General features: G+C 46.6%; 1 protein-coding gene across 1 annotated transcript in view; it reads right to left on the bottom strand.

Moving 5' to 3' along the window:
* Window positions 1-14114, bottom strand: part of LOC141192402 (uncharacterized) — a 101359-nt gene that overhangs the window by 98 nt on the left and 87147 nt on the right. The window contains exon 5 of the mRNA XM_073661920.1: window positions 1-788. This exon is cut by the window's left edge and continues 98 nt beyond it. Within this exon, the coding sequence (XP_073518021.1) occupies window positions 82-788 (707 nt within the window). The 3' untranslated portion in view covers window positions 1-81. The remainder of the gene's footprint in view (window positions 789-14114) is intronic.

Genomic DNA, 14114 nt, shown 5'->3' with positions numbered 1-14114 from the left:
TCCACATTCTGAACAGGAAAAAGGCTTCTCTCCCGTGTGGATTCTCTGGTGATTAACCATAACCGATTTATGGTTAAAACATTACCCACATTCTGGACATGAAAATGGCTTCTCCCCTGTGTGATTTCTCTGGTGTATAACTAAATCTGATTTTAGGTTAAAACATTTCCCACATTCTGAACAAGAAAAAGGCTTCTCCCCTGTGTGAGTTCTCCGATGTCTATAAAGCCCTGATTCCTGTTTAAAACATTTTCCACATTTTGAACAGAAAAAAGGCTTCTCCCCTGTGTGGGTTCTCTGGTGATTAATCAAAACTGATTTATGGTTAAAACATTTCCCACATTCTGAACAGGAAAAAGGCTTCTCCCCTGTGTGAGTTCTCTGGTGATTAATCAAAACTGATTTATGGTTAAAACATTTCCCACATTCCAAACATGAAAATGGCTTCTCCCCTGTGTGAGTTCTCTGCCTCGCAAGATCTGATCTGCGAATTTTTTCTTGTTTAAGAAGAGTATTTCTATATTCTGAACGTGAAAATGGCTTCTTTGCTTTAGAAGCAGTTCGTTTTTTAATGCTTATTTTGTAACTTTGATTTTCCTTAGTAGTCGCTAATGAATCAGAAGACAGGACCTGTTTCAAATGATTAGATGATTGATCTTTGCTGTGAAGGGATGATGGTATATCTGGAGTAATGGCATTCATTTCAATTGCATCTTGTTGGATCTCAATCTCATGTGATTTAAAAATTGAAGATGTCAGTTGTCCTTCTGATCTCCTGGTACAGTCATCTGCCAAGAATAAAATTAAGTATTATTTTTGAATAAAATATTCTTACATTTTTTTAACATTTTTACTTAAAGTGTCTGTAAAAATGGCAAGCTACGTAAAAAAAAAATAAAAAAAAAATTATTCACCAAGTCAATTACAGTTCACAGTCTAAAAGACTGTGCCCAAACCACATTTAGCCTCCATGTATTTGGCATTACTATAGTGAGAAGAACCCACTTAATTTATCTGGGCACTGTGTGTTGGGTAATAAAATGGCATTTTTGCAATTTTAACTCTCCAACATCCACTGCGTGCTAATTTAGGGAAAGTGCCTGTGGAGTCAAAATAGTCACTACTCCTATAGATTACTTCCCAAGATGGAGTCACCTTATGGGGATTTCTACTGCTCTGGTTTTCTTTCATTTTGTCATATCAAGGTTTCTGCAAATGGTGGGTCCCATTTTCTCTGAGATCTGCTCCTGCAACGTCTAATTCTGTCACCAGGAGCCTTATTCATTCTGCAGGCGGCGCTGGTGATGGAGGAGACGTCAGAACCAGAAGCTCTGGCGGCGCAGGCTCTGTCCAGCCATTAAGATTAGGGTTGCTGGGACCAGTAGTACCATCCAGTCTGGCATTATGGTGTGTGTGCTGTCCAGCTGGAGTAATCTGCTCCCTCCTTCAGAGAATTGGAGAGCACCACACCCTACTAAAGCTGGAAGCATATTGCCGGAAGCTGCCAGATCCAGCCTTGTTCTCCTCTGGTTCAGTCCTCTGTGATCAGCTCCCGGCTTGTGTATTTGTTTCCTGTTGTGACCTCGGCCCGTTTACTGACTACTCGTTTCTTCTGATTTTGTATTTTCTCTGCCCTCCTGGTTCTGACCCGAATACCTGACTATTCATCCCATCTGACACAACAGAACAGCAGATAGCACCGTGGCGCAAGCTAGGGGTCTCTGTGTAAGTCCAGATCCATGTAGAGGGGTTAAAGAGAATCTGCCACCCCCTGGGAGATTTGAGACCTATAGTATGGGCATACAGGTTATAGAAAAGTAGATCTATACATGCCTGTATGGCCCATAGTAGAGGTCTGCTTGCAGTGAAATGGAGTTTTATGAAATGCGTTTTCACATGCTTGGCGTCCCCCGGACGCCAAGAAGTCCCCGCCTATCTGCTTATTTAGCATGTTCCCCACCTCCCCTGCACGTCACAGGGACCTGTGACGTGCACTGGTTTAACTCATTTCCAGCGCATGCGCAATGCGACGCTCACATCAGGAACGCTCTGCAGTCGCAACGCTCATGTGCAGGGGGACATGCTACATAAGCAGATAGGTGGGGATTTCTGGGCTAACTAAAGAGATAGGTGGGGATTTCTGGGCTAACTAAAGAGATAGGCGGGGATTTCTTGGTGTCCGGGGGACGCCAAGCATATGAAGATAGATTTTATAAAACTCAATTTCACTGCAAGCAGACCTCTACTATGGGCCCTACAGGTATGTATAGATTTACTTTTCTATAACCTGTATGCCCATATTAGAGGTCTCACATCTCCCAGGGGATGAGAGATTTCCTTTAAAGAAGTTAAAGGGGTGATGGGCAAAACTGTGACTATAGACCATAACACATCTACTGAAGAAATCAAGCTGAACAGTCTTCTTTAGTAAAAAAAAATGAGTAAATAGTTGTGAAACCTCTCGGGGGTAATTAGAGCATGTGGTTCTTGGCAATCTAAATTATCGCTAAGTGCCAATATTTGCAGATCAGATGAGTTTCAAGAAGAAACATTAGACGTTTTAAATGAACTTTTTATAATAGTGCAGAGCTGAGGAGTCTTATATTTAGACCTTGGGCATTGGGAAGAGGTAATGGAGACCTTTTTTGAAAGACTACCAGGGAGTTACAGAGTCACATAAGTGAGGCCGGCCGATCCCACCACAATGAAACTATCACACAGAATGAACCTGGAAAAAAATACATAAAAAATATGTTACATCCTCAACAAGAACATATGTATGAGGGGAGAACTCCAACATTAAAGCGGACTTACACTTATTTATGGTGGACCATTGGAGCTACAATAACCTGATCAGAAGAGTGGAGAAAGTATTAGTGCCCCCATTTCAGGAGAGATTGTGCAGTAATGTGAATTCCTTAGGATTGAAAACATAATGGAATTTATGACGTGGAGTGAATCCATGAAACCAGGGCTCAAGCCAACACAACTCCTGCAGGTGCATATATTACAGTAAATTACAGCTATCAGCCTCACACAGCTTAGAGATACAGGTGCTTCTCAATAAATTAGAATATCATCAAAAAGTTAATTTATTTCAGTTCTTAAAGAAAGTGAAACTCATATTATATAGTCATTACAAACAGAGTGATCTATTTCACGTGTTATTTCTGTTAATGTTGATGATTATGGCTTACAGCCAATGAAAACACAAAAGTCATTATCTCAGTAAATTAGAATAATTAACAAAAAACACCTGCAAAGGCTTCCTATGCGTTTAAAAAGGTCCCTTAGTCTGTTTCAGTAGGCTCCACAATCATGGGGAAGACTGCTGACTTGACAGATGTCTAGAATTCAGTCATTGACTCACTCCATAAGGAGGGTAAGCCACAAAAGGTCATTGCTAAAGATGCTGGCTGTTCACAGAGTGCTGTATCCAAGCATATTAATGGACGTTGAAGGAAAAAGTGTGGTAGAAAAAGGTGCACAAGCAACAGGGATAACCGCAGCCTTGAAAGGATTGTTAAGAAAAGGCCATTCAAAAATTTGGGGGGAGATTCACAAGGAGTGGACTGCTGCTGGAGTCATTGCTTCAAGAGTCACCACACACAGATCTTCAACCTGAAACAAATATTGTAAAAGTCACAGACAGATGGAGAAGTCTCATCTATGATCAGCTCTAATCCTGCCATCTCCACCGTTCTCATTACACAAGTATAAAACATATAATACTGGTGGATAAAACAAGACTGAGCACAAGACCTTCACAGCCGTCTACACATCATAGGGGAGATCTCATGACACCTTCTCTCCATCTACCTGATGATCCTGAGGAACATTGGGGTCTTCTTGTTTACAGTCCTGCGGAAGAAGAGGACGAGGACATCTCTCTGGTGTTGTCCTCTTACTGGATAGATCTGGAGGAAACACATACAGGGACTGAATTCATTCTTTACATACAGATAATTATAGGCCGTGTGTATTTAGTCCTGTCCATTACCTGGTGATGTGAGGGGCTGGGGAACCTCCATCATGAAGTCCCTGTACAGATTGTGTCCTTCTAAATACTCCCACTCCTCCATGGAGAAATAGACAGTGACATCCTGACACCTTATAGAAACCTGACACATACAATGATACCATCATCCCCTCGATCCCCCCATAGTGTTACTGAATAATGTCCCAGTATTCCCAGCAGTGTCACCTCTCCAGTCAGCAGCTCAATCATCTTGTAGGTGAGTTCTAGGATCTTCTGGTCATTGATGTCCTCATGTATCAGGGGGTGAGGTGGAGGCCCCGTGATTAATCTCTGGTTATGGAGAGACACATTAATAAATCTCACTGCAGACATTTCCAGAGTCCTCACCTCTCCAGTTCTGTCCATCTGTTATTCCCATAGATAAGAATGAGTAATAAGTATGGCGCTGTGCCTTATTACGTAGCACCCTCTCTGGCTATGAATGATGCCATCCATTATTATGTAGCACCCTCTCTAGCTATGTATGGCGCTGTGCCTTATTACGTAGCACCCTCTCTGGCTATGAATGGTGCCATCCCTTATTACGTAGCACCCTCTTTAGCTATGTATGGTGCCATCCCTTATTACGTAGCACCCTCTTTAGCTATGTATGGTGCCGTCCCTTATTACATAACATCCTTTCTAGCTATGTATGACGCTGCCCGTTTTTATGTAGCATCCTCTCTAGCTATCTAGGGCGCCGTCCCTTATTAGGTAGAACTCTCTCTAGATGTGTATGGTACCTTCCCTTATTACGTAGCACCCTCTCTAGCTATGAATGGCGCCATCCCTTATTACGTAGCACCCTCTCTAGGTATGTTTGGCACTGTCTCTTATTACGTAGCATCCTCTCTAGCTATGTATGGTGCCTTCCCTTATTACGTAACATCCTCTCTAGGTATGTATGGTGCTGTCCCTTATTACGTAGCATCCTCTCTAGCTATGTAGGGCGCCTTCCCTTATTACGCAGCATCCTCTCTAGCTATGTAGGGCGCCTTCCCTTATTCCCTTATTACGTATCATCCTCTCTAGCTTTGTATGGCGCTGTCCCTTATTATGTAGCACCCTCTCTAGTTATGTAGGGCGCCTTCCCTTATTACGTAGCATCCTCTCTAGCTTTGTATGGCGCTGTCCCTTATTATGTAGCACCCTCTCTAGTTATGTAGGGCGCCTTCCCTTATTACGTAGCATCCTCTCTAGCTTTGTATGGCACTGTCACTTATTACGTAGCACCCTCTCTAGCTCTGTAGGGCGCCTTCCCTTATTACGTAGCATCCTCTCTAGCTTTGTATGGCGCTGTTCCTTATTATGTAGCACCCTCTCTAGTTATGTACGGCGCCATCCCTTATTATGTAGCATCCTCTCTACTTATGTTTGGCGCTGTCACTTATTACGTAGCACCCTCTCTAGTTATGTATGGCGCCATCCCTTATTATGTAGCATCCTCTCTAGTTATGTATGGTGCTTTCCCTTATTACATAGCATCCTCTCTAGCTATGTATGGTGCCATCCCTTATTACGTAGCATCCTCTCTAGGTATGTTTGGCGCTGTCACTTAGTACGTAGCACCCTCTCTAGCTATGTATGGTGCCTTCCCTTATTACATAGCATCCTCTCTAGGTATGTATGGTGCCATCCCTTATTACGTAACATCCTCTCTAGCTATGTATAGCGCCGTCACTTATTATGTTGCATCCTCTCTAGTTATGTATAGCGCCGGCCCTTATTACGTAGCATCCTCTCTAGGTATGTATGGTGCTGATACATATTACATAGCATTCGCTCTATGTATGGTGCCATCCCGTATTACATAGCACCCTCTCTAGCTATGTATGGTGCCGTCCCTTATTACATAGCACCCTCTCTAGGTGTGTATGGCGCCATCCCGTATTACATAGCACCCTCTCTAGCTATGTATGGCGCTGTCACTTATTACGTAGCACCCTCTCTAGCTATGTATGGGGCCGTCCCTTATTACTTACCACCCTCTCTAGCTATGTATGGTGCCGTCCCTTATTATGTAGCATCCTCTCTAGGTATGTATGGTGCCGTCCCTTATTATGTAGCATCCTCTCTAGCTATGTATGGCGCCTTCTCTTATTACGCAGCACCCTCTCTAGGTATGTTTGACGCTGTCAATTCTTACGTAGCACCCTCTCTAGCTTTGCATGGTGCCGTCCCTTATTACATAACATCCTTTCTAGCTATGTATGATGCTGCCCGTTTTTATGTAGCATCCTCTCTAGCTATCTAGGGCGCCGTCCCTTATTAGGTAGAACTCTCTTTAGGTACGTATGGTGCCTTCCCTTATTACGTAGCATCCTCTCTAGCTATGTATGGTGCCTTCCCTTATTACGTATCATCCTCTCTAGGTATGTATGGTGCTGTCCCTTATTACGTAGCATCCTCTCTAGCTTTGTAGGGCGCCTTCCCTTATTACGTATCATCCTCTCTAGCTATGTATGGCGCCGTCCCTTATTACGTAGCACCCTCTTTAGTTATGTATGGCGCCATCCCTTATTACGTAGCACCCTCTCTAGGTATGTTTGGCGCTGTCTCTTATTACGTAGCACCCTCTCTAGCTATGTATGGTGCCTTCCCTTATTACGTATCATCCTCTCTAGGTATGTATGGTGCTGTCCCTTATTACGTAGCATCCTCTCTAGCTATGTAGGGCGCCTTCCCTTATTACGTAGCATCATCTCTAGCTATGTAGGGCGTCGTCCCTTATTACGTAGCACCCTCTCTAGTTATGTATGGCGCCATCCCATATTATGCAGCATCCTCTCTACGTATGTTTGGCGCTGTCACTTATTACTTAGCACCCTCTCTAGTTATGTATGGCGCCATCCCTTATTATGTAGCATCCTCTCTACATCTGTTTGGCACTGTCACTTATTACTTAAAATCCTTTCTAGCTATGTATGGCGCCATCCCTTATTACGTAGCATCCTCTCTAGGTATGTATGGCGCTGTCACTTATTACGTAGCATCTTTTCTAGGTATGTATGGTGCTGATACATATTACGTAGCATTCGCTCTATGTATGGCGCCGTCCCTTATTACATAGTACCCTCTCTAGTTATGTATGGTGCCTTCCCTTATTACATAGCACCCTCTCTAGCTATGTATGGCGCCTTCTCTTATTACGCAGCACCCTCTCTAGGTATGTATGGCGCTGTCACTTATTATGTAGCACCCTCTCTAGCTATGGATGGTGCCTTCCCTTATTACGTAGCATCCTCTCTAGGTATGTGTGACGCCGTCCCTAATTACGTAGTATCCTCTCTAAGTATGTATGGCGCTGTCACTTATTACATAGCAACCTCTCTAGCTATGTATGGCGTCGTCCCTTATTACGTCGCACCCTCTCTAGCTATGTATGGCACTGTGCCATATCACATAGCACCCTCTCTAGCAATGTATGGCGCCATCCCTTATTACGTACCATCCTCTCTAGCTATGTATGGTGCTGTCCCTTAATACGTAGCACCCTCTCTAGCTATGTATGGTGCCGTCCCTTATTACGTAGCATCCTCTCTAAGTATGTATGGCGCTGTCACTTATTACGTAGCAACCTCTCTAGCTATGTATGGCGTCGTCCCTTATTACGTCGCACCCTCTCTAACTATGTATGGCGTCGTCCCTTATTACGTAGCATCCTCTCTAGCTATGTATGGTGCCTTCCCTTATTACGTAACATCCTCTCTAGGTATGTATGGTGCTGTCCCTTATTACGTAGCATCCTCTCTAGCTATGTAGGGCGCCTTCCCTTATTACGCAGCATCCTCTCTAGCTATGTAGGGCGCCTTCCCTTATTACGTATCATCCTCTCTAGCTTTGTATGGCGCTGTCCCTTATTATGTAGCACCCTCTCTAGTTATGTAGGGCGCCTTCCCTTATTACGTAGCCTCCTCTCTAGCTTTGTATGGCGCTGTCCCTTATTATGTAGCACCCTCTCTAGTTGTGTAAGGCGCCTTCCCTTATTACGTAGCATCCTCTCTAGCTTTGTATGGCGCTGTTCCTTATTATGTAGCACCCTCTCTAGTTATGTACGGCGCCATCCCTTATTATGTAGCATCCTCTCTACTTATGTTTGGCGCTGTCACTTATTACGTAGCACCCTCTCTAGTTATGTATGGCGCCATCCCTTATTATGTAGCATCCTCTCTAGTTATGTATGGTGCTTTCCCTTATTACATAGCATCCTCTCTAGCTATGTATGGTGCCATCCCTTATTACGTAGCATCCTCTCTAGGTATGTTTGGCGCTGTCACTTATTACGTAGCACCCTCTCTAGCTATGTATGGTGCCTTCCCTTATTACATAGCATCCTCTCTAGGTATGTATGGTGCCATCCCTTATTACGTAACATCCTCTCTAGCTATGTATAGCGCCGTCACTTATTATGTTGCATCCTCTCTAGTTATGTATAGCGCCGGCCCTTATTACGTAGCATCCTCTCTAGGTATGTATGGTGCTGATACATATTACATAGCATTCGCTCTATGTATGGTGCCATCCCGTATTACATAGCACCCTCTCTAGCTATGTATGGTGCCGTCCCTTATTACATAGCACCCTCTCTAGGTGTGTATGGCGCCATCCCGTATTACATAGCACCCTCTCTAGCTATGTATGGCGCTGTCACTTATTACGTAGTACCCTCTCTAGCTATGTATGGGGCCGTCCCTTATTACGTAGCATCCTCTCTACCTATGTGTGGTGCCTTCCCTTATTACATAGCATCTTCTCTATGTATGTATGGTGCTGATACATATTACGTAGCATTCACTCTATGTACGGCGCCGTCCCTTATTACGTAGCACCCTCTCTAGGTATGTATGGTGCCGTCCCTTATTATGCAGCATCCTCTCTAGCTATGTATGGCGCCTTCTCTTATTACGCAGCACCCTCTCTAGGTATGTTTGACGCTGTCAATTCTTACGTAGCACCCTCTCTAGCTTTGCATGGTGCCGTCCCTTATTACATAACATCCTTTCTAGCTATGTATGATGCTGCCCGTTTTTATGTAGCATCCTCTCTAGCTATCTAGGGCGCCGTCCCTTATTAGGTAGAACGCTCTTTAGGTACGTATGGTGCCTTCCCTTATTACGTAGCATCCTCTCTAGCTATGTATGGTGCCTTCCCTTATTACGTATCATCCTCTCTAGGTATGTATGGTGCTGTCCCTTATTACGTAGCATCCTCTCTAGCTTTGTAGGGCGCCTTCCCTTATTACGTATCATCCTCTCTAGCTATGTATGGCGCCGTCCCTTATTACGTAGCACCCTCTTTAGTTATGTATGGCGCCATCCCTTATTACGTAGCACCCTCTCTAGGTATGTTTGGCGCTGTCTCTTATTACGTAGCATCCTCTCTAGCTATGTATGGTGCCTTCCCTTATTACGTATCATCCTCTCTAGGTATGTATGGTGCTGTCCCTTATTACGTAGCATCCTCTCTAGCTATGTAGGGCGCCTTCCCTTATTACGTAGCATCCTCTCTAGCTATGTATGGCGCTGTCACTTATTACTTAGCACCCTCTCTAGTTATGTATGGCGCCATCCCTTATTATGTAGCATCCTCTCTACATCTGTTTGGCACTGTCACTTATTACTTAAAATCCTTTCTAGCTATGTATGGCGCCATCCCTTATTACGTAGCATCCTCTCTAGGTATGTATGGCGCCGTCCCTTATTACATAGTACCCTCTCTAGCTATGTATGGTGCCTTCCCTTATTACATAGCACCCTCTCTAGCTATGTATGGCGCCTTCTCTTATTACGCAGCACCCTCTCTAGGTATGTATGGCGCTGTCACTTATTATGTAGCACCCTCTCTACCTATGGATGGTGCCTTCCCTTATTACGTAGCATCCTCTCTAGGTATGTGTGACGCCGTCCCTAATTACGTAGCATCCTCTCTAAGTATGTATGGCGCTGTCACTTATTACGTAGCAACCTCTCAAGCTATGTATGGCGTCGTCCCTTATTACGTCGCACCCTCTCTAGCTATGTATGGCGCTGTGCCATATCACATAGCACCCTCTCTAGCAATGTATGGCGCCATCCCTTATTACGTACCATCCTCTCTAGCTATGTATGGTGCTGTCCCTTAATACGTAGCACCCTCTCTAGCTATGTATGGTGCCGTCCCTTATTACATAACATCCTTTCTAGCTATGTATGATGCTGCCCGTTTTTATGTAGCATCCTCTCTAGCTATCTAGGGCGCCTCCCTTATTAGGTAGAACTCTCTCTAGGTATGTATGGTGCCTTCCCTTATTACGTAGCATCCTCTCTAGGTATGTATGGTGCTGTCCCTTATTACGTAGCATCCTCTCTAGCTATGTAGGGCGCCTTCCCTTATTACGTAGCATCCTCTCTACATCTGTTTGGCACTGTCACTTATTACTTAAAATCCTTTCTAGCTATGTATGGCGCCATCCCTTATTACGTACCATCCTCTCTAGCTATGTATGGTGCTGTCCCTTAATACGTAGCACCCTCTCTAGCTATGTATGGTGTCGTCCCTTATTACGTAGCATCCTCTCTAAGTATGTATGGCGCTGTCACTTATTACGTAGCAACCTCTCTAGCTATGTATGGCGTCGTCCCTTATTACGTACCATCCTCTCTAGCTATGTATGGCGCTGTGCCATATTACATAGCACCCTCTCTAGCAATGTATGGCGCCATCCCTTATTACGTACCATCCTCTCTAGCTATGTATGGTGCTGTCCCTTAATACGTAGCACCCTCTCTAGCTATGTATGTGACGCGCCCCCTGGGCCTGTGCTGCTTCTGCTGCGCAGGGGGATACCCGGAGCCGGATCTGCTGGGGATAGTAGTCCTCGTGGCGGTGACCCGGTCCGTGCCCAGGGTGTCAAACAAAGCGGCGGAGTTTAGTATAAGATGTTATAGTGTTCGACTACGCCACCCGTTGAATGCGGTTATGAAACCGCCGCTGCAGGGCAGACCGCTGAGGCCGGTGGTACGGTTTTGCAGCGTGGATAGTATAACCCCCAACGGGAGGGGTATGGCCTCAGGGCAGCGGACGTGGATGATGAGGATAGTGGAATTGCTCGCAGGCACCAGGAACCACTCAGAGACGGTGCGGTGTAGTTCAGGGTCTTTACTGGTGGCAAAGGTAGACCCTCCCGGGAGTACTGGCTAGCGATCGGGGCCTGGTCAGTCCGTGAGCAGATAGGATCTCCCCTGGCCAGGCGGAGTTGTAGGCCTCCCCACTAATTGTACTCTTCCTGGCTACCTTGCTAGAAGCGGGTAAAAGTAGCCCACGTCCCTGAGTGTACCGTGTGGTGCTCACCCGTATGGCCGGTGACTCGGGGCCTTCTGGTAGCCTCCGCTCCACGACAGCGGTGCTGGTCCCTTGCGTGTGACCGTGCCTTCGGGTTTCTTGGCCAGAGGACCTGAAATCCCCTGCCAGTCGGTTTCTGCTGCTGGGTATGGCTCAGTCCCCACAGCCTCGGACTCCGTGTCCGGTGAGATCTCTTCAGTCAGGACGAGCTCTACAGCTTCCAGTCTCTGACCCCTTTTATCACTGCTCCCACAGAGCTCCTGATCTTGCTCTCCCTGTATCAGCTCCACTCCAGACCAGACAGTGTCTCTGTCTGGGACTCCTCTTCTTCTCCCTAACCCCGCCTCAGCCCCAGTTTATATAGGGGAAGTTCTTCCCCTCCCAGGACTGGGCAGGAGATGTTGCATGCTTAGGATTCCTGACCAGGAGACCTCCCACCTGCTCACAGACGTAATATTGCTATTACTGTGGTAACCAGACCCCTGGGGTTCCACATTCCCCCCTAGTAAAATTTAGTACTCCGGGACTAAACATATTTTTGAAAACATAACAGGGTATAAACAGGAACAATACAGTAAGGAAAAACACATTAGAGTGGTCACGGCGTGTCCGCAACCGGGTGCAATTTTTGAAGCAAAAAGGGTGTCCATTTCACCAAAGAACAGGGAGCCGTAACCAGGTAGGGGTCTGTTCTGCCCCGAGTCTTTAACAGTCTTTAGTCCGTTCCTGGGTTACGCTCCAAACATATATACAACAGAGTTCCGGTTAATCCACAAAAGACACCTATAAAATAACTAGAAAAAACATAATTATTTACAAGCAACAGTAAACAGGTAAATACCAATAAAACAGTCTGAACACTTTAGATCCTCCAACGTACGGGCAACTGGCCTCTAGTGGCCCTAGTAGACCTACGGAGCTTACTGACCGGTCCTGAGCTACAGGGTGTAGGAGCTGTCAAACGTAAGCTGGGCAGCTGTCTACGGACTCTTTGGCTCACTAGGGGCACGGCAGGCTCACTATAAGCAGAGGGTCGATTCTCCTGGTCTGCTTGTGTGGGGTCTTCTGCCTCCTGGACCGGTTGCTCTTCCAGCTCTACCTGTTTTTCCGTAGGCACTTGGGATGCTGGCTGGAGGAAGGTGAGGACGGGTACCACAACAGCGCCATTTACTTGTGTCCAAGACCGAGGGAAGTCTCCGAGTACAGTACTGACCATCTCTTCCCTTTCCTCTGCGGGTCGAGGGTTTTCGTGATCTTCTTCAGGGTTTCGTAGTTGCTCGGGACACTTCTTCAGGTGATCTCGGGAGACAATGGCTGTGGTTTCTCCTCCATCCTTACTGATTGTGCAGATTTTTGGGTTTTCATGGCTTGATGGCAGTACGGTGTACGGGTCCTTCTCCCACTGGTCGTCCAACTTGTGGAGCCGTCTTTTCCTCTTCAAGACCTGCTCTCCAGGTACCAGGGGAACAGCGGGAGCATGCTGGTTGTAAGTCTTCTCCTGTCTTTCTCTTGCTTGACAGAGACTTCGCTCAACGCTCTCCTGTACTTTCCGGTACTGCTGCTGCCTCTCTGTGTCCCAGTCTGCTTCTGGTGAAGTGTTCTCGGGTGTCAGGACTCCCATATCCAGATCAACAGGCAGCTTACCAGGTCTTGCTCTCATTAGGTAAGCCGGGGTACAGTTGGTAGAACCTACAGGGATGTGGTTGTATAGGTCCACCAGATCAGGCAGTTTCTCAGGCCACAGACTGCGTTCTTCCAGGGGCAATGTTTTCAGAAGGTCTATCACCACCTGGTTCATCTTCTCGCAGAGTCCATTGGTTTGCGGATGATAGGGTGTTGTTCTTATCTTCCGGCAGCCATACAGAGTGCAGAACTCCTGGAAGACTTTCTCTTCAAAGGCAGGTCCTTGGTCCGTCAGCACCTGCTCTGGGTATCCGTGTGGACGGCAGAAGTGCTGCTGGAAGGCTCTAGCTGCTGTTTGAGCCGTTAAGTCCTTGACGGGGACTACAACCAAGAACCGGGAGTAGTGATCCACGATGGTTAACGCATAGACGTAGCCACTTCTGCTGGGGGTCAGTTTTACATGGTCCAAGGCTACCAGTTCCAATGGCTGCCTGGTGACGATGGACTGCAGGGGAGTCTTCTGGCTGGCACGGTCCTTCCTTCTTAGGTTGCATGGGCCACAGTCTCTGCACCACCTCTCGATGGTTCCTCTCATGCCTACCCAGTGGAACCGCCCGCGCAGCAGGAACTCCAGCTTCTTCCATCCGAAGTGCCCAGCTCCGTCGTGGTATGCCTCCAGTACCATTGCCGCGTCTCTTCTTGGCACCACTACTTGCCAGACCAGTTCATGCGTCCGGGAGTTAACCATTCTGCGCCACAACTTCCCCTTGTAAAGGAACAGTCGACCCTTCTCAGCCCACAGTTGCTTGGTCTCCTCCGGAGCGTCTGGGTCAAGGCGGGCATCTGGCTGAGTCAGCATCTCCTTCACCAGTCGGACGGCGGGGTCACTGTCTTGCGTTTCTGCCCAGTTGTAATGAGGTAAGGGGTTGAACGTAGCGGATTGCTTACCCCTTACACGGTGGGAATACTGGGTAGTCCCATGACGATGAAACGCGGGGAGTTCAACTTCTTCCAGTTCCCCTGGATCTTCCCCTACGTCCGGTAGGTTTGGCATTCTGGACAAGGCATCCGCGTTGGTATTGGAGCGTCCTGCCCGGTATTTGATCGTGAACTCATAGTTGGACAGGCGGGCCATCCATCTCTGCTCCAGGGC

Source organism: Phyllobates terribilis, unplaced genomic scaffold (assembly GCF_046119375.1).
Source record: "Phyllobates terribilis strain yellow unplaced genomic scaffold, ASM4611937v1 Scaffold_60__1_contigs__length_8166268, whole genome shotgun sequence".
NCBI classification, from domain to species: domain Eukaryota; kingdom Metazoa; phylum Chordata; class Amphibia; order Anura; family Dendrobatidae; genus Phyllobates; species Phyllobates terribilis.
This window is presented reverse-complemented; position numbering and strand designations above follow the sequence as displayed.